The following is a 25,179-nucleotide window of genomic DNA, read 5'->3' as shown; positions in this document are numbered from 1 at the left end:
AACTAACCGGCGCCCGCTTCTTATCCATCTTCGATCTACAGCGAAGCGTCGCACACTACCTGATACTCCAACACATGCGTTCTTAAATGTTGCACAGCCCAAAATTTGCCTTAAAATGTCTTGAACACAAAAATATTATTTTTAATGATTTAGAATTTTACCAGCATTTTTCTGACATCGGTTCAAGTATTCTGGGCCGATGCACTATCGTTTGCAAACATAAAAGAGGTAGGGTTTTAGGACCCAATTGTTTGAGGAAGGGCCATCAAGTTCGCGAATGTTCTTCTAGTAGCACCTGTGCACACTACCGAGGCCGTCACCACTCGCAACTCTGCCCCAATGGATGTTCCAACTCCAACAGCTTCAAGCCAGCTGAGAATACGCAACCAAAACAACCGTCGTCGAAACCCCTATTCGAACACACCTCATTGTCACTATCAGCTACCGTCAACGGTACTCTATTGGAACACCGACGTAAAACCGTTCTCCTTGCAACTGCAATCATCATACTTGTCGATGATAATGGCACCGAGCACCCGGCTCGTGCACTTTTAGACTCCGGTAGCGAATGTTGCTTCATGACGCACTCATTCTCTCAGCTAATCAAAGCTCATCGTCAAAAATTGTGGTGCCCGATAGTCGGAATTGGTAAATCAACAACACAAGCTCGCTTCCAACTCCGCTAAACAATTCGCTCTACGTTGAACTTCCTTATCCTGCCAAATGTAACAATAGATCTTCCGTCAGCTTCCATTCAAGCTGATTCGTTTGAAGTTCCTCCTGGGATAGAACTCGCTGACCCATCGTTCCATCAAACCAGCAAAATCGATATCGTCCTTGGTGCGGAGATATTTTTTTGATATTTTCAAGTTTGCAGGAAGGATTCACCTTGGAGATGACCAACCAAAATTGATAAATTCCGTATTTGGTTGGGTTGTGTCGGGCAAAAGTGACCCTGTCCATTCCACACAACCAGTTGTGGCGAATTTAGCCACTATCATTAGCCACTCTTCATCATCTGATGGAAAGGTTCTGGACACTTGAAAGCGACAACTCTTCCACTTGCTATTCTGTTGAAAAAGCGGCTTGTGAATCTCACTTCCAATAGAATGTTCGCCGCACAACAGAAGGTAGATACTGCGTTCGTTTACCCACCAAGGAAGATGTTCTTGTTAAACTGACCGAAGATCGACGTACCGCACTTAGACGTTTCCATATGCTAGAGAACAAGCTCAGTCGAGATGATGCTCTTAAAGAACAGTACCAAAACTTTATGACTGAATACGAAACACTTGGTCATATGCAGCTAGTGACTGACCATGAACATTCACTCACACTGTGTTATCATTTACCACACCATGCTGTTGTTCGTGACGACAGCACCACAACAAAGGTGCGCGTAGTATATGATGCGTCATGTAAAACACCTGGCGGGCCGTCCTTGTATGATGCTCTTATGGTGGGTCCTATTGTACAGCAAGATCTGCGCTCGATAATGATGAGAACAAGAACTCGGCCCATCATGATGATTGCCGATATTAAACAAATTTATAGGCAAATCCTCATGGATGAACGAGACACTCCACTGCAGCGCATAGTACGGAGAACGACTCGCGATGCACCCATGCAAACCTTCGAACTGATAGCGGTAACGTACGGCAAAGCCAGTGCCCCATACTTGGCTACAAGAGTTCTGAAGGAGTTGGCCAACGACGAATGTGAACATTTTCCCCAAGCAGCTGCGGTACTAATAACTGACTTTTACGTGGACGATCTGTGTTCTGGAACGACAACTGTGGAAGAAGCCATCCAGCTCCGCACCCAATTGGACGCACTACTACGAAAGGGAGGCTTCGAACTTCGTAAATGGGCGTCTAACGAACCGCAGGTACTTGAAGAAAATCGAGTACTGTTATCAACTGTTGATCTCAACTGTACGTGATGAACTAATATGTAAAATAAAAAGTCACGATAATAAAGTCTAAAAAAAAATGTTGATCTCAACCGAGATCAATGCATTAAAACCCTCGGCCTGCACTGGAAGCCGGCAACGGAATCTATGCGCTATCAAATAAGTCTTTTCAAGAATACCGACTAGACTAACTAAGCGAATTGCACTTTCACACATCGCTCGTCTTTTTGATCCACTTGGCCTAGTGGATCCGGTGGTAACTAAAGCGAAACTTTTCATGCAATCGTTATGGACGTTAGAAGCCGAGGAAGGAAAGAGCTGGCACTGGGACAAGGAGCTCCCACTATCAATTCAGACACTCTGGCGCGCATACTACTCACAACTTAATCTTCTAAGCAACCTTCGCATCGAGCGTTGTACTTCAGAATCCAACATCCATCCAATTGCATCTGTTTTCTGATGCCTCGGAAGTAGCATATAGGGCCTGTGCCTACATTCGTTCTACCAACGCTTTTGGGAAGACAAAGGTGGCACTTCTTACGGCTAAATCAAAGGTAGCCCCATTAAAACGACAAAGCATCCCATGATGGCAGCTCAACTTTATGAAAAAATCGCTTCTTCACTTGATATTCACTATGAGACCTTCTTCTGGGTCGATTCCACAACGGTGATTAGTTGGCTCAAATCACCACCGTCGACTTGGACCACTTTTGTGGCTAATCGAGTCTCAAAGATTCAATTAGCTACCGAAAACTGCACTTGGAATCACGTACCAGGACCACAGAACCCAGCTGATCTACTTTCTCGAGGTACATCAGTGGAGTCCCTCCTCGACAGTCACATTTGGTGGTACTAACCTAATTGGTTACAAGACGATATTTCCTATTGGCCGCATCAACAGAATACTGCTATCGACGGCTCTAAAGACTTGCTCGAGGTTCGGAAATCTGCAGTTATGATCCTTACAGCGGTTGAGAAGTCTTCCTTCATTGACGAACTTGTTGACAGAATTTCCTCTTTCCGTCACTTAACGCATTCCATCGCCTATGTGAACCGGTCTGAAAAATTCACCCGAAGTTTATTTTTTTTAATTTTAAAAAGACTTGGAGGCGTCAAAAAATATAAGTTTTTTGGGAAAGTTGGCCTTAAATAAAATAAAGAATCGATTGAACGAATAAAAATTTTTGATGGGAAAGGTCAATTAGCGAGTACGAATCACAAACTCGCATCCATGGGCTGAAAATTTGTTTGCAAACTTTTACTGTTCGGGCCATGCAACATTTGAAAACAAAAAAAAACATCATGCAACATCTCAAGCTTCAGTGGGTTATCCCCCGTTAATGGACAACCGCGTCGCATATGCCAGTGCTGGCGGATTCTAATTAATCACAATAAGCTACATTTGCTAAACGTCTATTTTTCAAGCTAAATCCTGCTTTATCATTTAGTTACGATAGTGCTATTATATACTAATACATAAAACATGTCTTAAACTATAATACCATTTAGGCTATGCATCAAAAATATTAGTCATTCTCATCGATTTTATCAAAATAAGCTCACCCGCCAAATTGCTCCTCGCCCAAAATAATCTGGCAGCCCTTGCTGCCAACCAATCAGCGTCGACCACATCCGCCGAAGACGTCATCGGGGGTGGTGGTCTGATCTCCCAGCAAAGGTTTCATTCGTTCACAAGCTTTCACAGAGGTTTCATCATAATTTTGCCCAGGCCGTAGAGATCCGTGACCAGCCCAAAATCTAAGGTGCGATGAACCAGTTCCAGCATTACCAAACAGCAATTCCTAGTGGAAGGATCAACTATCGCCCGCGGAAGTAGTTGGATTTTATCTAGCTGGAGAAGATGATAAAAATAAATCAGTGAATCAAAGTGGAACAAAAAGTGTTTAGCATTTTTTTGGAATAAATCTTAGTTCTAATTGAAAAAGGGAAGTCAACATGAGTGCCCCAATCGTAATTACTGTCCCGACCAAGTACATCCCGATCAATTTGGCCCCGTTGGCCATCAAAACCGAACCCAGCCCATCGTCGCCGCTCTCGGACGCAGACGAGTCCACTTCGTCGATGGATGAGTTCCTGGTTCGGGGCAAGAAGCGCCGCCTGGATCACTTAACATGGGAGGAGAAGCTTCAGAGGAAGTAAGTAAATATTTAGGAATGAACGAATTTTATTTATTTTTTGGTGCATCTGGAAATCTCTTGTTGATAAGCTCCTCTGCCAAATGGCGCAGCAAAGTTCTAGAAGTTTCATCAATCGATGATGACGTGTCACGAATGATGTTGGACTGTGTGGGAAATTCCACCAGCTATGCCGTTAGCGTGATATGCATTAGGGTAAATGCGTAAATTTCTGCTTTTGTTCCGGATTGAGAAATTATTAAAAGTTTTTCAATTTAGCAAGTTCTAAATTATGTTCATCATACTCCTACATCACATTTTGATTAAAAAAGAAATAAATTTTAGGTTGTTTAAAAATAGCGCCGATATGCATTCTCAATACTTTTTTTTATTTACAGAAAATTGAAAAACCGCGTCGCAGCCCAAACATCTCGCGACCGTAAGAAAGCCAAAATGGAAGACATGGAACAAACTATCCAACAGCAGACAGAACAAATAAGCGAACTGCAACTGAAGTGCGCGTCGCTCCAGTCGGAAAAGGACGCCTATTACAGCAAATGTCTTGATCTGGAGACCCGCCAGGAAGAACTGGAACGGCGGCTCAATGAGCTCCAGCAGCAGATACAAATGACGACCACCGTCAAGTCGGAACCGGCAATGGCCCCAGCAGCCTCACACAGTGTTGGCTCTGCTTCCACCCTACTAGGATCAGCAGCATCCGCCAAAACCCCTCAGCAGCAGGGAACTATTTCAATGGAAGCACAGACGACACTGAGTCAGGACACGACCAGCCACCAACAGACCGACGAAGAAAGAGTAGCAGCACTGTGGAAGATAATTGCTCTCTGCCTGCTCTACAGGACATGCTCGAAGACTTCGACGTGTCTAAGCTCGAAGAGCTCGCCGAAAGCCTACTGGCCAATGTCACAAGCGAGCTGGAAGGAATTGATCGAGGAAGCAGCCCGATTGATGCCGAAGATGCAAGCGCCGGCTGCGGAATGCTTGGACCAGTGGTGGGGACCCCATCAGAACAGCTGGAATCCAGCGAAGAAACTAATCAAGGAGGCAGCCTAATTCTGACCACCCACAACTATTCAAAGTCACCCTTTCACGTGGAGAAGCCACACAGCATCGGCCAACAGTCTGACCTTGATCGAACGCAATCAACGGTCTACGGAACCTACGACGATGAAACCAATTGCATCACTATCGTCCTCAACAGCGACGATAATGATGAAGAACTTCCTCTGGAGGAGGAAATCATTTGCGAAGAAACAGAAGACGATTACTCTACCGAAGAGCAAGTGTTCAAAGTCAAATTGGAACCGGTTCGGGAGTTGCTCTCACCTATCCCAAGCACATGTTCCAACTATTCTTCTTCGGACGAAGCAAAACCAGCGTTCGATGATGACGAACCACAACAGTTATTCAAATGCCCTTTGACGCCACGGTCGTTCGTATCGGACGGAGGGTACGAGTCGCTGGGCTCACCCAATGGTTCCACTGATTTTAGTATAACAACCAGCTCCCTGGACGATTTTTGGAATTTGGATCTGTTTCCGATTTTGAACTGATATTCAACTAACGAAAGTAGTGCCCAGTTGTAAATATTTTCCGTTCCTTCAGTGATGTACAAATACGATTGTTAATTCAAAGCCGCTAGGTTCTCAATAATCTAGGAAAATTGATGCAGTTTGATATTTAATTTAATTCTCTTTAGGCTTTGTTTGCTGATTAGATTAAGGTCAGATTGTTGTACATATTAGACATTAAAAGAGTAGTTTATTATTTATTTATCGTTAATGCCTAAAGTTCTCTCTGGCTAAAGATAAATATTTGTTCTATAAATGCTGTGTAGTTGTCCCCTAGTTTGATAGATTGTTTAGTTTTATTTTGTGCACAAAATAAATGTAGATTGCTGTCACTGAAGATGAAAAAAATTATCTTCAGGGAATTGTGAAGTACGTAACGAAATACACAACAATATTGTTACATATTTTATAAATTTCATCTTAAAACAACCCTTCGGTAAGGGTGACTTTTAAAATAAACCGTTAAATCCTAACGCATAGATTTTTCATTTATTCCTCCAGATTCATTCCACAATTCCTTGCCAACAGCTACGACCCAGATGGGGTCGGACAAGACCCTGTTGTGCAGCATTCTGCACGAGAAGGCCTCGTGCTGTGCCTCGAAGTGGCGGATGATTTTCTCCTTTCTTTCCGTCTCGGCGCCCCACATTTTCTCGTGATTGAAGATCTTCCAGCATGGAATCTGACCGACTGCCGCCAGAGAGTCGCATCGATCTTCTCCTGAATCCTGGCTAGCATCAGTTTGCATTATTTTTCATTTATTTAACTTACATCTAAACAGATAACACTGAAGCAACAATTCGACGCCACAATACACGGTTCGAGGCCGCATCTGTTCATCCTCGAATGCGCCTTACGCTGGCCAAGTCGTTCTGTACCTGGTCAGCCCACCTTGCTCGCTGCGGCATTGGTTGTCCGGCCTAGGGCTGGTTTCCGGCTTTCTCGCAACATGTGCTGCCCAGTGTTGTAAAATGTCATTTGCATTCGTTTGTATATTTTTCCCAGAACTTTTTTCAGAAGTTAGCTATCAATTTCTACGGTATGGCGAACTTATAGCGCTTAAATGTGCCTACAACTTTGTCTAACAAGTCATTGCTGTAAATATGTAATCTGAAGCATGGGAGGCAAAATGTCATTCAAATGACACGTGACATTTTGGAGAGTTTTCACTTTTCAGCCGCAGATTTTATATTTAGGGTATTTTCCCCTTGGACAAAAATATATCCCTACTCAAGCATTATAAGTACATCTAAAATTGTGAAGTAAATTTGGCTTCTGACGAAAGTTATGAACAAATTAGTCAAATGACATGCAGATGACATTTTACAAGCCTGGTCCTGCCCCTCGTACTCTTTCGGCTTTAGCTACCTTCTGGATACTGGATTCGCCGTAGAGCTGGGCGAGCTCGTGGTTCATTCTTCGCCACCACACACCATCTTTTGCACACCGCCAAGATGGTCCTAAGCACACCTAAGCATACTCCGAGTGCTTGCAAGTCCTTCTCGAGCATTGTCCATGTTTCATGTCCGTAGAGGACAACCGGTTTTATTAGCGTCTTGTACATGACACATTTGGTGCGGGGGCGAATCGTTTCTGACCGCACTTTCTTCTAGAGCCCGTACTAGGCCCGACTTCCACAGATGATGCACCTTCGTGTTTCACGACTAACTTTGTTATCAGCCGTTAGCAAGGATCCAAGGTAGACGAATTCCTCGACCACCTCGCAGGTATCCCCGTCTATGGTACCACTGCTTCCCAGGCGGGCCTTGTCGCGCTCAGATCCGCCCACAAGCATGTTATTTGTCTTCGACGCATTCACCACCAGTCCAACTTTTGTTTCTTCACGTTTCAGGCAGGTGTACAGTTCTGCCACCTGTGCAAATGTTCGGCCGACAATGTCCATGTCATCCGCGAAACGAGTAAATTGACTGGATATGTTGAAAATCGTACCCCGGCTGTTAGTCCCGACTCTCCACATGAAACCTTCTAGCGCAATGTTGAACAACAGGCATGAAAGTCCATCACCTTGTCTTAGTCCCCTGCGCGATTCGAACAAACTGGAGGCTGGAGGATCGCCCAAAATCTTCACCCAGTATTACACACCATCCATTGTTGCTTTGATCAGTCTTGTAAGCTTCCCAGGGAAGCTGTTCTCGTCTATGATTTTCCATAGCTCTATGCGGTCTATACTTCGCGTCCTATGCCGCTTTGAAATCAACGAACAGATGGTGCGGGATATCACTTTGTAAGCGGCATTAAGGATGGTGATCGAAAGTTCTTACACTCCAGCTTGTCGCCTTTCTTGAAGATGGGGCATATAACCCCTTCTTTTCACTCCTCCAGTAGCTGTTAAGTTTCCCAGATTCTGACTATCAGTTTGTCCAGGCAAGCAGCTAGCTTTTCCGTGCCCTTCTTGATGAGCTCAGCTCCGATACCATCCTTACCAGCTGCTTTATTGGTCTATAGCTGTGGCATCCTTAACTTCCCTTAAGGTGGGGGCTGGTTGGCTTCCATCGTCCGCTGAACTGACGTAGTCATCTCCTCCGCTACCTTGACTTTCACTCTCAGCGCCATTCAAATGTTCCTCGTAGTGCTGCTTCCACCTTTCGATCACCACACGTTCGTCCATCAATATGCTCCCATCCTTATCCCTGCACATTTCGACTCGCGGCACGAAGCCTTTGCGGGATGCGTTGAGCTTCTAATAGAACTTGCGTGTTTCTTGAGAACGGCACAGCTGTTCCATCTCCTCGCACTCCACTTCTTCCAGGCGCCGTTTCTCCTTCTGAAAGGGGCGGATCTGCTGTCTTCGTTTCCGTCTATAGCGTTCTACGTTCTGCCGGGTACCTTGTTGCAGTGCGACCGCTCGCGCTGCGTCCTTCTCCTCTAGAATCTGTCTGCACTCTTCGTCGAACCAATCAATCCGTCGACTTTGTCCCACATACCCGACGTTGTTCTCCGCTGCCTCGTAAATGGCTGCTTTGACTGTTTTCCAGCTGTCCTCTAAATGGGGCCCCACCGAGCTCACCCTCTTTCGGCGACGCTGCCTCGAGATACTGCGCGTATGCAGTGGCGACATCAGGTTGCTTTAGTTGCTTTAGGTCGTACCGCGGCGGTCGTCGGTAAAAACATTGTTGATGACGGATAGTTTTGGGCGAAGTTTAACCATCACCATCTGTCTGCAGTGGTGATCTCCAGGTGTACCGATACGGGAGGCTGTGTTGGAAGTAGGTGCTGCGAATGGCCATATTCTTGGAGGCGGCGAAGTCAATTAGTTGTAGCCCGTTTTCGTTAGTCAGCCGGTGAGCGCTGAACTTCCCGATAGTCGATCTAAACTCCTCCTCTTGCCTTGTCATAAGACGAGTTTGAACAATCCCCTTGAATTCCACCACTTAATTGTATCTTAACAGATACGTATTTCGACCTCAACAGTAAGGCCGTCTTCAGTGTCTCGTACTTGTCAGGATCGGCTCTCAACAGCGTCTGTTCTCCATGTTAGGGGCGGCTGATCATCATCCGAGTGCCAGCGAGGGACTCTAAGTGAAACTGTGCACCACTCGTCTTATGACAAGTGAAGACATTCCACTAAAAAGCTCAAAATAATTTTCCTTACAAAATGCCTTCCTCTTGGCCAACCTGAGTGTTCAAATCTCCTATGATGATTTTGTCGTCATGGCTTGGGTAGCTGTCGTACTCACGTTCCAGCTGCGCGTAGAATGCGTCCTTATCATCAGCAGTGCTTTCGGAGTGTGTTCCGGACTATGGACGTTGACTATGCTGAAATTGAAGTACCGGCCTTTCACGACCCGATCACTTTGCATATCGCCCAAAAATATTTAAGCTGTTCCCAGCTCGTGTGTGTTGCCGCAGCTCTGGTTGATGGTTTGATTACCTCTAAACGTTCGCACCATTGATCCCTTCCAACACACCTCCTGCAGCGCCGAATCCACGGTCCTTGAGCACATCGGCGAGTATGCGTGTGCTCCCGATGAAGTTGAGAGATTTGCAGTTCCACAAACTGGGTTTCCAATCGCTAGTCCCTTTTCGTCGCAGTGGTCTTCGCCGATGTCTCCGGTCCGTACTCTTTTGTTGATTGTTCGTTGCGTATGTTTTTTAAAGGCTGGCTTGCAGCGCCTGACAACAAACCCCCTAAATTTCCGGATGTCCATTCCTCCTTATTCCCGGTGGACCATGTTGCACAGTTTCACTTAGAGTCCCTCGCTGGCACTCGGACGATGATCAGCCGCCCCTAACATGGAGAACAGACGCTGTTGTGAGCCGATCCTGACATGGAAAACAGACGCTCAGTAAGATTTGCTCCTCCGGAGAGGAACAAACCCCCCCTTCCCTGTCAGCATACGACCATAGTTCCCACCGGGGTTTGTTACCCTATCTTCCCTAAGGTTACTCGTATTCTGGCCAGCACCACGAGGAGGTAGGTATAGGAGTTGCTGGGTAAGAGGCTAAGGACCGCGAGATGGGGTCTATTTTATTCCTTAAGGTACGCAAAGTACCAATGGTACGCTTTACCCAGCATTTGACGTTCCTTACTCATATTGAATTTAGTAAATCGAAGTTTTCTACATTCAAAATGACAGCATCCGTACTCAGCTGACATAGATTATCGTAATAACTTAGTATTTTACATGTTATCTAAACATGTAATCATGCAAACATTATTTATTTATTCAGACTAAGGCCGAAGTGGCCTGTGCGGTATGTAAGAGTCTTCTCCATTCGGCTCGGTCCATGGCAACACGTCGCAAACAACAAAAACAACAAAGCCCCTGGAGTTGACCAACTACCAGGAGAGCTGTTTAAACACGGTGGTGAAGCACTGGCTAGAGCGCTGCATTGGGTGATTACCAAGGTTTGGGAGGATGAGGTTCTGCCGCAGGAGTGGATGGAAGGTGTCGTGTGTCCCATCTACAAAAAGGGCGATAAGCGGGATTGTAGCAACTACCGCGCAATCACATTGCTGAACGCCGCCTACAAGGTAGTCTCCCAAATTTTAGGCCGTCGACTAGCACCAATTGCAAGAGAGTTCGTGGGGCAGTACTAGGCAGGAATTTATGGGTGAACGCTCTACCACAGACCAGGTGTTCGCCATACGTCAGGTATTGCAGAAATGCCGCGAATACAACGTGCCCACACATCATCTATTCATCGACTTCAAAGCCGCATATGATACAATCGATCGGGACCAGCTATGGCAGCTAATGCACGAAAACGGATTTCCGGATAAACTGATACGGTTGATCAAGGCGACGATGGATCGGGTGATGTGCGTAGTTCGAGTTTCAGGGGCATTCTCGGGTCCCTTCGAAACCCGTAGAGGGTTACGGCAAGGTGATGGTCTTTCGTGTCTGCTATTCAACATCGCTTTGGAGGGAGTAATACGAAGGGCAGGGATTGACACGAGTGGTACGATTTTCACGAAGTCCGTCCAGTTATTTGGTTTCGCCGACGACATTGATATCATGGCACGTAACTTTGAGAGGATGGAGGAAGCCTACATCAGACTGAAAAGCGAAGCTAAACGGATTGGACTAGTCATCAACACGTCGAAGACGAAGTACATGATAGGAAGAGGCTCAAGGGAGGTCAATGTGAGCCACCCACCACGAGTTTCTATCGGTGGTGACGAAATCGAGGTGGTTGAAGAATTCGTGTACTTGGGCTCACTGGTGACCGCCGATAACGATACCAGCAGAGAAATTCGGAGACGCATAGTGGCTGGAAATCGTACGTACTTTGGACTCCGCAAGACGCTTCGATCGAATAGAGTTCGCCGCCGTACCAAACTGACTATCTACAAAACGCTTATAAGACCGGTAGTTCTCTACGGACACGAGACCTGGACGATGCTCGTGGAGGACCAACGCGCACTGGGAGTTTTCGAAAGGAAAGTGTTGCGTACCATCTATGGTGGGTTGCAGATGGCGGACGGTACGTGGAGGAGGCGAATGAACCACGAGTTGAATCAGCTGTTGGGAGAACCATCCATCGTTCACACCGCGAAAATCGGAAGACTGCGGTGGGCCGGGCACGTAGCCAGAATGTCGGACAGTAATCCGGTGAAAATGGTTCTCGACAACGATCCGACGGGAACAAGAAGGCGAGGTGCACAGCGGGCAAGGTGGATCGATCAGGTGGAGGACGACTTGCGGACCCTCCGCAGACTGCGTGGTTGGCGAAGTGCAGCCATGAACCGAGCTGAATGGAGAAGTCTTTTATGTGCAGCACAGACCACTCCGGCCTTAGTCTGATGATAGGGTAAGGTGACCAATAGTGGACCCCCAACCAATAGTGGACCCTACAGCCATTTTTGCATTATTACAGCACAATTTAAACATTGTGCTATGAAATTCTATCGGGAGAACCTGCCTTACAGTCCTATGATTTGATTACATGAGTTGGAAATGCTTTGAAAAGTCAAATTAGATGATTTTTTACAATTCTATAAAAAATAAACACGAGAGTGTCCATTATAGGAATACTTTGGGGGGTCCATAATAGGGAAGAAGAACGTCCCGAAACGGGACATGAAAATCAAATGAAGTGTCGACTATAGGGAAGCAATTTCCTATTATGGACCCCCAGGGGGTCTACTATAGGGCTAATTCAGTTAGACTTTAAAATGTTAATTGCAACGAATAACGTCGTGTATTTGGGTGTTTTATGTATGTATCGCGAAAAGGGGATGCAGAGCTTGTTGTTAGATATCAAGCACAGCTAATATGTTGAAAATTTCTAAGCCTTATGACAGGAAGAGCAAAATTTCGCTACTAGGGGGTCCACTATTGGGCATTTTACAATAATGGCAACACGTCGCCAGCCACGCAGTCTACGGAGGGTCCGCAAGTCATCTTCCACCTGATCGATCCACCTTGCCCGCTGCGCACCTCGCCTTCTTGTGCCCGTCGGATCGTTGTCGAGAACCATTTTCACCGGGTTATTGTCCGACATTCTGGCTACGTGCCCGGCCCACCGCAGTCGTCCGATTTTCGCGGTGTGAACGATGGATGGTTCTCCCAACAGCTGATGCAACTCGTGGTTCATTCGCCTCCTCCATGTACCGTCCGCCATCTGCACCCCACCATAGATGGTACGCAGCACTTTTCTTTCGAAAACTCCGAGTGCGCGTTGGTCCTCCACGAGCATCGTCCAGGTCTCGTGTCCGTAGAGGACTACCGGTCTAATGAGCGTTTTGTAGATGGTCAGTTTGGTACGGCGGCGAACTCTATTCGATCGAAGCGTCTTGCGGAGTCCAAAGTATGCACGATTTCCAGCCACTATACGCCTCCGAATTTCTCTGCTGGTATCATTTTCGGCAGTCACCAGTGAGCCCAAGTACACAAATTCTTCTACCACCTCGATTTCATCACCACCGATGCCAACTCGCGGTGGGTGGCTCACATTGTCTTCTCTTGAACCTCTTCCTATCATGTACTTCGTCTTCGACGTGTTGATGACTAGTCCGATCCGCTTGGCTTCCCTCTTCAGTCTGATGTAGGCTTCCTCCATCTTCTCAAAGTTACGTGCCATAATATCTATGTCGTCGGCAAAGCCAAATAGCTGGACGGACTTATTGAAAATTGTACCACTCGTGTTAATCCCTGCTCTTCGTATTACCCCTTCCAAAGCGATGTTGAATAGCAGACACGAAAGACCATCACCTTGCCGTAACCCTCTGCGGGTTTCGAAGGGACTCGAGAATGCCCCTGAAACTCGAACTACGCACATCACCCGATCCATCGTCGCTTTGATCAACCGTGTCAGTTTATCCGGAAATCCGTTTTCGTGCATTAGCTGCCATAGCTGGTCCCGATCGACTGTATCATATGCGGCTTTGAAGTCGATAAATAGATGATGTGTGGGCACGTTGTATTCGCGGCATTTCTGCAATACTTGGCGAATGGCGAACACCTGGTCCGTGGTGGAGCGTTCGCCCATAAAACCCGCCTGGTACTGCCCCACGAACTCCTTGCAATTGGTGCTAGTCGACGGCATAAAATTTGGGAGAGTACCTTGTAGGCGGCGTTCAGCAATGTGATTGCGCGGTAGTTGCTACAATCCAGCTTATCGCCCTTTTTGTAGATGGGACACACGACACCTTCCATCCACTCCTGCGGCAAAACTTCCTCCTCCCAAATCTTGGTAATGACCCAGTGCAGCGCTCCAGCCAGTGCCTCACCACCGTGTTTAAATAGCTCTCCTGGTAGTTGGTCAACCCCAGGGGCTTTGTTGTTCATCATGCAAACATGCAAGTGACTTCAACGCCGTTAAAGCGATGATCTCCTTCATACTTTGTGACCAAATAATCTCCCAATCAAACGAAAAACGCCAGTAACCAGTCGATTTTACAGAGGTCCAAAAATACAAATGCAACGCATAAGCTTCGCGAATAGAAATTAACTGAAAAAAATGTTAGCTCTTTTTAGTGGAATGTATTGAACCGTCTAAGACGAGTTTAGTACTCTCCATTTAATTCCACTACGTTTTGTTATCTTTGCAGATACGTATTTCGACCGCAACTGTGTGGTCGTCTTCAGTGTCTACGAGAGTACGAGTTAACAAAGTTAGCAAAACGTAGTGGAATTAAATGGAGAGTACTAAAATCATCTTAGACGGACAAATTTACTGTCGACCAGTGTAATCATTTAGTATCGATGGAATTGGCAAATTGCTGAAGATTTTCCGAATCGATTGACAAGAAGATATTGAAAATCCTCCGAAAGACAAAGACGCTTATATTTATTCACCCATAAGAATCAAGTAAACTCCAATAGCGCGGCCGTTCCTTTCCTGAAGGGTTCACCGCGAGCAATTTTGAGAAAATCAGGCATGGGGCGATTCAAATATGATGTTCACAACTTTTTGGGATCGTCGCGTTCACTATAGTGATATATGCCAGGTGTAAGCGTTCCACCATGCACTTCTAATGAACGCGTGATCAAACAGCTTTAAGTACCTGCCAGAGCCAGAGTAGACGCGTCTACGCAACGTCGCGCGAAAACTTCACGCAAAGGAATAACAATCAATAATAAGGAGCAGTCAAATCGCTTCGTACATCGCGTCGTACTGATTCGCACACACTGAGGATACTGGTCGTAAGATTTTCAAACGACCCAACTTAGAATTGAACTATGAAAATCTTAAGATCATATTTCAGTCAAATCTATCTTTTTATTGGATATCCTTCAAAACGATTCCTTGAAGCGTCGGTGGGCGTATGGTGTGAATCGATTCATCGAACTGATTCGAATGGTATGAGAAACTTCACTGTTGGATGTTCCTGTAAAAAGTTCGTTTTAAGTGTGAAATCTTTCTTTCTTTCTTTATTGGTTTATACATCAACAGGCATTCTAGTGCCCCAATAATGTTTGGTCTTATTCGCTGCACAGATTCAATCCTCTCAACGTCATTATTATAGTTCAGACTCCAGACTTCCGAGCAATATTCTAAGATCGATCAGGATCGTAATATCGTGGTTTACCATACTTTCCGTTATATAGGAAGTTAGGCATAGTAGATTTGAAGCTGTTGTACTCCAGACATAAAGCCGTGTTGGTCATCGCTGATATGTTGCTTACAATGGGCATGTAGTGGCTCCATGACCACGAGTTCGAATAGTTTCGAAATAGCGCTCAAAGAGGTGATACCACGGTAATTGTCGACGTCTCGTTTATTTCCCTTCTTGTAGACCGGAAACATGTTCGCTGACTTCCAACAGGAAGGAAAAATGCCGCTTGCAATAGACCTACGAAAGATGCACAGCAGAGGAGTCATCAATCCTTCAATGTGTCTTTTGAGAAAGGCGGAGGGGAAACTGTCTGGCCCTGAATTCAAGAAAAAATTTTCAAAACGACTTATCTGCTTTTGTAAACAAAGATTCCAACGACGATTTGACGAATATGATAGCCCTCCCACGCAAACCAAAACCATCAATAGGTAGGTGAAGGATTCTGCTACCTGTTGATGGTGTTGGTTTGCGTGGGAGAGCTATCAGATTCGTCAAATCGTCGTTTGAATCTTTGTTTACAAAAGCAGATAAGTCGTTTTGAAAATTTTGTCTTGAATTGAAGGACGATTTCAGCTTTGAAGAGGCTCTGACTATTACCATTTAATTGATATTGATAAAGCAGAGTGTTCGACCCACAAGCGGGGTGTGTCTTGCTGCTAGTTCAATTTGCTCCACGGTCTAATTCTTGCTAGTGAAAACATTCGCAAATTTCTCAGAAAAGAATTCTCGGGTACTTATTCAAAACAGGGTGTCTACTACCTGGAAAAACCTGGAAAACCTGGAATTATCAGGGAATTTCTCCCCACCTGGAAAAAACCTGGAATTATCAGGGAATTCCTGACATAATCAGGGAAATTTCAATACCCGGTATTCATGAGTGAAATTCTCTCAAAAGATGAAAAAAATCATTACAAATACTTTAATTCATATAGAGGAAAAGACGGCTTTGGCCGGTTTTGTTCTATTATTGTCAGGGGGGTTTTTGTCGACCAAGTTTTATGAAATTTGGCCACAATATTCTTTGATAAGCAAAGAATGTTTAGGCCAAATTTGAGCATAATCAGTCATAAAAAAAACCCCATGACAATAATAAAACGAAATCTACCAAAGCCGTCATTCCCCCTACCAATCAAATCTATTAAAAATGTAGTGAACATTAATGGATCGTTGTTCCGCAAAAAACGTTTTGCCATCTTCAAAAGAATTTCTTGAGAATTCCCGAAACTATTCTTGGTGAAATCTAGGAATTTATTCGGGAAATCAATTAGGGATTGCTTTGTAAATTCTTTTGAGTATTCCCACGGATTTTTAGGAATATATTACAAAATACTAAATTAGTTAGGATTTTTCAAAGCAATTCCTGGAGGAACTTCCGAAGGAATTTCGGGATCAGTTTTCCAATGAATTATTCAAAGAAATCACTAAAAGAGTGTCCATAAGAATGATTACCAATTTTCTAAATTATTTCTGGAAGAATTTCCAAGATAAAAATCGAAATAAATTCCTTTAAGAAATTCCCAAAAGGGAACCTGAAGGGATTTTCAAAAAAAAAAGTGTGGAGTGATTTGTGAAGGATTTTTGCTAAAGGAATTCTAGAAAGAATAGCCGAAGGATTCCCGAATGGATTTTTCAAAGGAGTTTCTAAAGGTATTCTCGAAGTATTTCCAAAGAATTCTTAGAAGCAAAATATCCGGAAAAAACTCCTCTAGGTGTTTTCTAAAGTTTTTCTTAAGATACTTCTGAATAATTCCTAAAAAATTTCGAAAAAATATCCGAAGCATTTTCCGAAGGTTCTGCCAAAATATGCTTCAATAAGCTTAATAGCCTATTCAGATTGGGATTAGATTATTAATCGTAATAAATATCGTGTTAAAGTGGAGAAAGAAAATTGAATGTATGGAGATGGCATCAGGTTGTTGTTTATCATGATATTTATGATCATAAATGGCGTAATCTGAATAGGCTATAACATGGCCGTTTGACACTTATAGTACCGGTACCTTGGCCGCTAGGTCCAAGCAAACTAGATGTTGGTCACAAACTAGATGTTGATCACGCGAACAGGTATAAGGACGTTAAACATAAAGGATGTTAAGTATAAAATGCCCCCAAAACATCCCACGTCATACCTAAAGAAGGTATTATGCCTAACGTCATGGACCCAGCAATCTCATATTTTTGCATCAACACATTTCCTGAAGGAGTTATCGTAAGAAGTTCTGAAGGATTTCCTGAAAAAAATCCCAAACATATTTCCTTAAAAAAACAGCTGAAATAAAATTCAAAGAAATTTTCGATAGAATTCTTAACCAAGTTTCCAAAGAAATTCCTAAAAATAAATCAGAAGAATTTCTGGAGAAATCTGCAAAGTATTTTATAAAGGTATTTCCGAGGAATTTTCACGAGACATTTTTGAACAAACACCTAAACTGCCGTCATACGCATATTTGTCCCATGTTTGCTGGGATTCCCTATATACATGGGACAGTTATGCGTAGAACGGCAGTAAAGGAATCTAAAAAAATCGTAAAGGAATCGACAAATGCATCTCTAAAGGAATTTCCAAAACAATTCCTTGAGATGTTGAGTTTTAGCAATGAAATTTTTAAATTAAATCCTGAAGGAAGCTCTGAAGCAATTCTTAAAATCCGGAGGATTTTCCGATGGAATTTATGGAGAAATTTTCAAAGGAATTCCTGGAGGAATTTCCTATGTGATACCTGAAGGAATTCGAATTGGATGGCTGAAGCAATTTCTGGGTGAACTTGCGAAGGAATTCCTGGAGGAATTTCTTAAGTAATTTACAACATTGTTTTGTGAAGCCATATATGGCGCGTTTGTTTTTACCTGGAAATTAATGTAAAACACCTGGAAAAATCAGGGAATTTTGTTTTCACAGATGAGTAGACACCCTGCAAAGGACGTATGTGATTTTGTAAACAAAGATTCAAACGTCGATTTGTCCAATCTGATGGCACTCCCACGCAAACCAACACCACCAACAGGTAGCCGAAGCCTCCCCCTATCTGTCTATGGTGATGGTTTGCGAGGGAGGGCTATCAGATCGGACAAATCGACGTTTGAATCTTTGTTTACAAAATCACATACGTTCTTTTGAATAAGTACCCGAGAATTGGCAAATTTCACGGGTGGTAGCAGCTGTTACTCCTTTGAACGTCATTGACGTTGGTAGTCCAGGCACCTTGCGCTGCTTCTTCACATAATTTTCAAAACTGATAAGAAAATTATTTTGAGCTTTTTAGTGGAATGTTTTCACCTGTCATAAGGGAAGATCCATTAATTACGTAACGCAAAAATTGGACTTTTTCAACCCCCCTCCCCCCTATGTCACACTTTTTGTATGAAGCATCTAGAAATTTTGTATGGATCGTCACACTTCACTCAACCCCCCTCCCCCCTAAAAGCGTTACGTAATTTGTGGACGTTCCCTAAGACGAGTTTATACAATCCCATTGAATTCCACCACTTAATTGTATCTTGACAGATACGTATTTCGACCTCAACAGTAAGGCCGTCTTCAGTGTCTCGTACTTGACTCGACTTGAAGAAAATGATCGCAGCTTACACTATTTATACTATGCGTAGGTATAATAATTTATCTAGGTACTTATCTTACTACGGTGCTTATTTCTACTCGCTTGATGCGCTTAATGCTTAGGTATAAACTTGAAGAGCCAGGAGTCACCATTTCCTTGATCTTTATTCAACAACCGCGTTTGTACCTGTCGGTAGATTTCCAAGCTCTCAGCAACATCAAGTTTCCACGGAGAAGAGACATTTCTTAAAATTTTAATGTTTGATGTCGTAATTGAATGATTTTCCTGATATACATGTTCAGCTACCTTAGACCTAAACTCATAATTTAATCCCTTATCAGTTTCCCTCTTAGCCTTACTTACTTCTGCAATATGTTCTTTGAACCTTACATCTAATGATAAATTATAATACCTACGCATAGTATAAATAGTATAAGCTGCGATCATTTTCTTCAAGTCGAGTCAAGTACGAGACACTGAAGACGGCCTTACTGTTGAGGTCAAAATACGTATCTGTCAAGATACAATTAAGTGGTGGAATCTTGTGGGCCTGCTTCTTACTGGCGCAGATAAGGCACCTAGGTGAATTATCGCATTCCTGCGCCTTGTGTCCCTCCTCGCCGCAGCGACGGCACATCTTGCTTCGGTCTGGGCCTTTGACGGTGCACTTAAGAAAAACAACCTTTCTTTAATATGTCCACTATAATACGCAAGGATCTTGATATAGTTTTCTAAGTTATTTATTGATTTGCTGTACTATATATTGGAACTTCATTTAAATATAGGGGATATTTGGCAAAATCAGGCACTATTCAACCCCCCAGGAAAAGTCACATTTCTTTGTTCAGATAATTCGCCGATTTTCTCAAATTTTTCTCGAGCTTTCAATTTGTGTGTTCTGATAAATTGAAAAAAAAGTTCAACGTATAAGGGATATTGGACAAAATGAGACACTGAAGGGACCCTGCAAAAAAGGAATAGCCTTTTGATATGCCTACAATAGTCTTCAAAGATCTTAGTACATTTTCCTAAAATGAAAATTGATTTGATGTTATACTTTTGAAAATATTTATAAATTATAGGGGGCATCAGACAAAAACAGACACTAAACAGATTCCCAGTGAATTGTCCGAGGATAACACTATTTCATCGTCCTGAATTCCAAAACTGACAGAAACTCATTTGATGATCTCTTCGAATCTTAAATGTGTATCATCTGAAGCATTTTATAGTGGGTATTAGACAAAATGAGACACTTAGCCGTGTTCAAAAATATATGGGAGGCCTATTATGATGTTTCATAACACAAGTCAAGGTTTTCCTTGTCTTTTCGATTGATGTGAACATATGTATTAGCAAAATCCTCTACACCCAGGTTTTTTTTACACGGTTTGGTTTTAGTCGTTTGAGACCTTCAACGTCAATGAAACAATGAGTTAACCCCACGAAAAAATTCACAAAAAATCAAAGAAAATTCAGGGGGTATTTAAAAAGTTGTGAAAGTTCAGGTTAACCGAGAAATTAATGAGTTCCAACCGTGTAAAAAAACCTGGGTGTATTTGTAGGGGAAATTGGACAAAATAGGACACTTCCAGTATTCTAACGGCAAAGGGGTCGGCACCTTCAGATTCTTTGGATTTTTGTGATTTTTTAAGGTACATACCGTGGTTGAATTGCGTCCGTTTTTTGGCTCGAATTTGCACACTGTGCACCGGTAGCACCTGTCCACTGAAGGTGGCTGGAGCACGCTTACTGGGCATACTGACCAGCCGATCTTCAGCTTCCCTTTCTCAGTGACCTTTTTGGCGTCAGCCACCGGTAGTCTGAGATAGGCTACCTGCGTACCAAAGAATCCCCCTCTTAGACGAACAGAGGACCACTCAACAGAGGACCGAGGGTCACTTCCGCACCCAACGATCTGACCTGAGCGCCGTCACCCAAGACCTCCTGAGCAAGTTTTTTGTACGCTACTCCGCTGGATTGCTCGCCAACATCATTCTACTACGTGATGCAGTAACAAATGTTCCCAAATGGGCATTACAAAAGATATTTTAGTTACTAGATAAAGATTGTCGCTGTCGTCGCTGTCCGGAACATCTTTTGCTGGCGAGGATAGGGGAGCTAAATGTCAAAGATGGAAAATCCATACGATTTGACAGGTATGTACCACACATGTTTCGTACAGCAGAACAAAGGGAACAGTAGCGACAATCTTTATCTAGTAACTAAAATATCTTTTGGCATTACATTTTTTTTCTATGAACGTTTCAACTTTGTCAGATCTTAAGTGCACGAAATTAGGGTACTTCACGGTAATTTACGAACGCTATTTATTATTTAATGAAGACTTAGTGCTCTTTTTCAATTTAATTGTGTAGTGTAATATTAATAAGTGCAAAGTCATTCCGATTTTTTTTGTCTACCCATGATGTATGAAAGGTCAACACGAATTATTCTGCCATTATTGTATCGAAGGGTTCGGTTTGACCTCTAATTATTCATTACTCACATTGTTACTAAATGTATACGTTTTATAACTCAGCTTAGCAAATCTAGAAGTTCTCATCATTAGCTGACTCGTCTTGTTTCTTTCGCATAAAAATCAACTTTCATTCAATTCCTCTTAAGGTTAGACTATTGCAAAACAACCCAAAAGAGACTGACCCCCAATTACTATAGCCCAAAGGGCACTTCTGCTTCAGGTAACAACATGCGTGCACGGCGCCACGAGCATTGAACTTGTAGAATTTTTATGCAACAGCAGCGCAATCAAAAATGATCGATACTGCAGCGCAAATCCAGTTTTGTCCAACTAAGCAGAACCGGCTCTCCCGAAAATTATTTAAAGCAATGTCGCACAACAGCCGCGGTTTAATGCTATATGCAAAGGGTCGTTTGCGGTCAGTAATGAGTGATTTGCGGTAGAACACAGGTGAGTACATTTGGTGGTAATTTTTTGAATACAAGAAGTGAATTCTCATGATCTGTTTACAGAATGGATTTTACTCGAATTGTGACGGTTGTTAGCTTGATACTTCCGAGCATTCAAGCAGCAACCGAACCAGTTGATCAAACGGTGATGTTCAAAGAGATTGACTCACTGCTGCGAAGGTGTCCATGCGTGCCAATCAATACTTGCTACAGCCAAGGAGTCAGTCTGAACGAGCAAAATTTCCTCAACACAAACTTCCAGTGCCAAGACAAAACGTACAATCACTGTTGTGGTCCCTATTTCCAAACCTTGGGCAACGACGACTTTTATTTCGATGAAGATGGATTCGATCGACATGGACCATGGCGCAAGGCGCCCACAACGATGGCATCGAATGTTATGATAGTAATGCCTCCGGATTCGACCACCCGAAGCCCAGAGTCGCTTACCAAAGTTGTCTTAGTATATCCGGAAACTACAACAAAGCCAACAACGACTACGGAAGCCATCGAAGAAACAACAGTCGAGTTAACTACTTTGGAACCAATTACCGATGTAGTGGATACAACTTCAGTGGATGAAGCAACGACCGAACTACTCGAAGCAACAACCACCTCTACCACAGAACCGTCGACGACAACGACCACGACACCGAAGACCACGTTATCCCCACAGGAACAGCGCATCGGCAGACTGCAGAACCGACCAGGTTACCCAAGTCAGGAACTACTGAGGAACAGATCTACACGACCGCCAAAAACCACATCATCTACCACTTCCACTACGACGACAACGGAGGCGCCAACTACCCGGGGGTATCCTTCGCGATACCTCTACAGACCGGACCTGCGTCGGAGACAAGCCATGAATCGGTTGAGGTTGTTTATCAAAACGTCCACCACGCCATCATCCGTCGAAGATTCCGGCGAAGACTACGATGACGACGAAGATAATGACGACGGAAGCATGGAGGCCAATGACGCAGAGGAGGGCGATGGTGACGAACTTTAAATTATCAAAGGCTTTCTCTAATAAACGGAAAAAAGAACTGAAATGTTGTCATTTTTTATAATGAAAAACTGTTGAATAAATGATTTTTAATAATAATAGACTTACGCAATGTTTGCCGATTTCACAAATCGGAACCAGGGGGGAGTGACTGACTCAAACCTTTTTCACAATTTGTACGACGTCCTCATCGTTTAACACGTGATCAATGCCGACTTTTTGTGGTTGATGCTTCACGGAGGAGCCCCATACCAAGGCGCTAAAAGAATATTGAAAAAAAAAATGCTTATCTCGATTGCTCTGAATTTTATATAAGAAAAAGACAACTCACTATTTAAACTCCTTAGCAATCGTACGATGCAGTTTGTTACAGAAGTTTTCAATAGTCGTGTGCTCGTTATGCAACACAATCGGCGAACTGTAATCCGGTAGCTGTCCTTTCGGTTTCGTGTAGCTGAAATTCAACAACAAAGTTAATTCTCCCACAAGTTTAGAAAAAGATCTTATAACAAAGACTAACATGCGAACCAGCTTCAAGTACTTCCACATCATTTCCAGCAAGTCGTCGAAATTCCAATGATGATGGGCGGAAATGGGCACGCAATGGGGAATCTTGTAGATCACGTCCAGCTCTTCGATGCTAATCTGATCGATCTTGTTCAGCAGGTAAATGCAGGGAATATAGATTCGGTTGCCCTCGATCACGTCGATCAAATCGTCCGTCGTGGCGTCATACTTCAGGGTGATGTCCGCGTTGTGAATCTTGTACTCGGACAAAATCGACTTGACTGTTTCCAAATCCAGTTCCGATTGGCCTACCGTTGCATTCAAATTCACCCCGCCCTTGTCTTTCTTTCGAAAGCTGATGTTCGGCGGCTGTTTGTTCAGCCGCAGCCCGAAACCTTCCAATTCGTGCTCCAGCAACTTTTTATGCGTCAACGGCTTCAGTACGTCCAAGACCATGAATATCAAGTTGCAAGTCCGGGCCACGGCAATGACCTGTCTACCGCGACCTTTGCCATCCTTGGCTCCTTCAATAATTCCGGGCAAATCCAGCAGCTGAATTTTTGCTCCCTTGTACTTGATGCAGCCTGGAACCGTGGTCAGCGTTGTGAACTCGTATGCCGCCACTTCCGAGTAAACACCGGCCAAATTGGATAGCAACGTCGATTTACCGACCGACGGAAATCCGACGAACCCAACCCGCGCATCACCGGTTTTGGATACTTCGAAACCTTGCTCGGATGCACCGCCACCACCTTTCGGAGTGATCAGCTCTCGCCTCAGCTTTGCTAATCGTGCCTTCAGCAGACCCAGATGACCAGCCGTGGCCTTGTTCCGCTGAGTACGGGCCATCTACAATAAGAAAATAAATCCCATCATAACCTTACTCCGATTGCAACCAAAAAAATATTCCACTCACCTCGGCCTCGATTTGGGCGATCTTTTCCAAAATCGTACTCATCGTTTACTCGGTGCGTAGATCGCTAAAAACGGAATATCAAACCGTATGTTTTGCAGTTTTCACGTACAACAATCCGGCTTAGACACGAAATCCGGAAAAATGTGTCCACACGGATGGAACGGCGAAAAGACATTGAAATATTGAACGTCAACAGACCAGTGCAAGATGACGTAGGTTGACAGTTCACAGAGCTTGTTTACAGGGACTTAGTCTCTGGAGCAGCTTCCGGAAAAACGGCTTTGCGATTAATTAAGAATATTTATGTCTTTCGTGATTTATTTATGGTAGGAATTAAAGCATATCACTAGAATATTCGGATTAAAATGATTTTGAGCGAAAATTACGGATTTTTATTTCCGGCTGATCGATTTTAATTCTAACACCCTGTAAACAAGCTCTGTGAACTGTCAAAGAAGTGAGGTTAAGTCAAGATCTTGCATTGGTCTAAGCCATCACATCACCGAAGATGAAGGATGAAGAAAAGAAAGAAAACCGCTGACAGTCACGAGTTTGACGTTTCGATTCGTGAGAACATCAACCAATCATCATGATGATGATGATTCTGAAATACTAATAGCCTGTTCACACTTTGTAAAAGCTTAGGACGTTTTCACCGCTGCTCTATTTTTTTGGTCTAATTTTATGACAGTTTTAAAAATATAGACCGCCAAAAATAGAGCAAATTTTTGTCATTTTCACCGGTGATGTTTTAAATTTGATGTTTTTGTTTCGACGCGGTATGAAAAAAAAAACAAACTAGAAACAAATTGAAGTGAATAGGTTTTTACGTTTTTTCTTGGAGTTCCGCCAGAAAACGAAGTTCTTTCAGCCAATCATCTTTTATTACCTTCAGCACATTTTCGTGGAGTTCCTCCTGCATTTTATATTCGCAAATCCTTCTGGATCTCCCCCAAAAAATCTTCCGGCAATCCAAACCTCCTGAAGTTCCGCCAGAAAACCTTCATGAAGTTTCTTTAGAAAAGCATCTCGCAGTTTTTCAGGTCATTCTCCTGGAGTTCCTCCAGCCAATCCTGCTTGAGTTCCGCTAGCAA

General features: G+C 43.7%; 4 protein-coding genes across 4 annotated transcripts; 3 read left to right on the top strand and 1 right to left on the bottom strand.

Annotated features, from left to right (window-relative positions):
* The first annotated feature begins 1,216 nt into the window (after window positions 1–1,216).
* Window positions 1,217–1,942, top strand: LOC134223140 (uncharacterized). Its single transcript, XM_062702279.1, has one exon. It carries the CDS (start codon window positions 1,217–1,219, stop codon window positions 1,940–1,942), a length of 726 nt encoding a protein of 241 aa, XP_062558263.1.
* Window positions 1,943–3,309: 1,367 nt separating this feature from the next.
* Window positions 3,310–24,300, bottom strand: LOC134227433 (GTP-binding protein 128up). Its single transcript, XM_062708926.1, has 5 exons — window positions 24,086–24,300; window positions 23,183–24,018; window positions 22,994–23,116; window positions 22,771–22,921; window positions 3,310–3,764 (listed from the first exon to the last, which is right to left on the bottom strand). The coding sequence occupies exons 1-4, from the start codon at window positions 24,125–24,127 to the stop codon at window positions 22,819–22,821; spliced, it is 1,104 nt and encodes a 367-aa protein (XP_062564910.1). The 5' UTR covers window positions 24,128–24,300; the 3' UTR covers window positions 3,310–3,764; window positions 22,771–22,818.
* On the top strand, window positions 3,764–6,112 carry LOC134227436 (uncharacterized). The gene is given in 3 exon segments (XM_062708928.1): window positions 3,764–4,068; window positions 4,446–4,711; window positions 4,714–6,112. Coding segments are annotated over 3 exon segments (1,374 nt in total). The 5' UTR covers window positions 3,764–3,868; the 3' UTR covers window positions 5,622–6,112.
* On the top strand, window positions 20,985–22,702 carry LOC134227434 (mucin-5AC-like). Its single transcript, XM_062708927.1, has 2 exons — window positions 20,985–21,654; window positions 21,717–22,702. Exon 2 carries the CDS (start codon window positions 21,718–21,720, stop codon window positions 22,663–22,665), a length of 948 nt encoding a protein of 315 aa, XP_062564911.1. The 5' UTR covers window positions 20,985–21,654; window position 21,717; the 3' UTR covers window positions 22,666–22,702.
* Window positions 24,301–25,179: the final 879 nt, after the last annotated feature.

The sequence above is a fragment of the Armigeres subalbatus genome, chromosome 3, assembly GCF_024139115.2.
Source record: "Armigeres subalbatus isolate Guangzhou_Male chromosome 3, GZ_Asu_2, whole genome shotgun sequence".
NCBI lineage: Eukaryota > Metazoa > Arthropoda > Insecta > Diptera > Culicidae > Armigeres > Armigeres subalbatus.
The sequence above is the reverse complement of the archived record's forward strand: the minus strand, read 5'-3'. Positions and strand labels throughout refer to the sequence as shown.

Coding starts and splice junctions, on each gene's coding strand:
- LOC134223140 (XM_062702279.1), top strand. CDS start 1,217: ATGCTAGAGAACAAGCTCAGTCGAGATGATGCTCTTAAAGAACAGTAC.
- LOC134227434 (XM_062708927.1), top strand. CDS start 21,718: ATGGATTTTACTCGAATTGTGACGGTTGTTAGCTTGATACTTCCGAGC.
- LOC134227433 (XM_062708926.1), bottom strand. CDS start 24,127: ATGAGTACGATTTTGGAAAAGATCGCCCAAATCGAGGCCGAG. Junction 24,019..24,085: donor TCGCCCAAATCGAGGCCGAG/GTGAGTGGAATA, acceptor TTCTTATTGTAG/ATGGCCCGTACTCAGCGGAA. Junction 23,117..23,182: donor TACTTGAAGCTGGTTCGCAT/GTTAGTCTTTGT, acceptor GTTGAATTTCAG/CTACACGAAACCGAAAGGAC.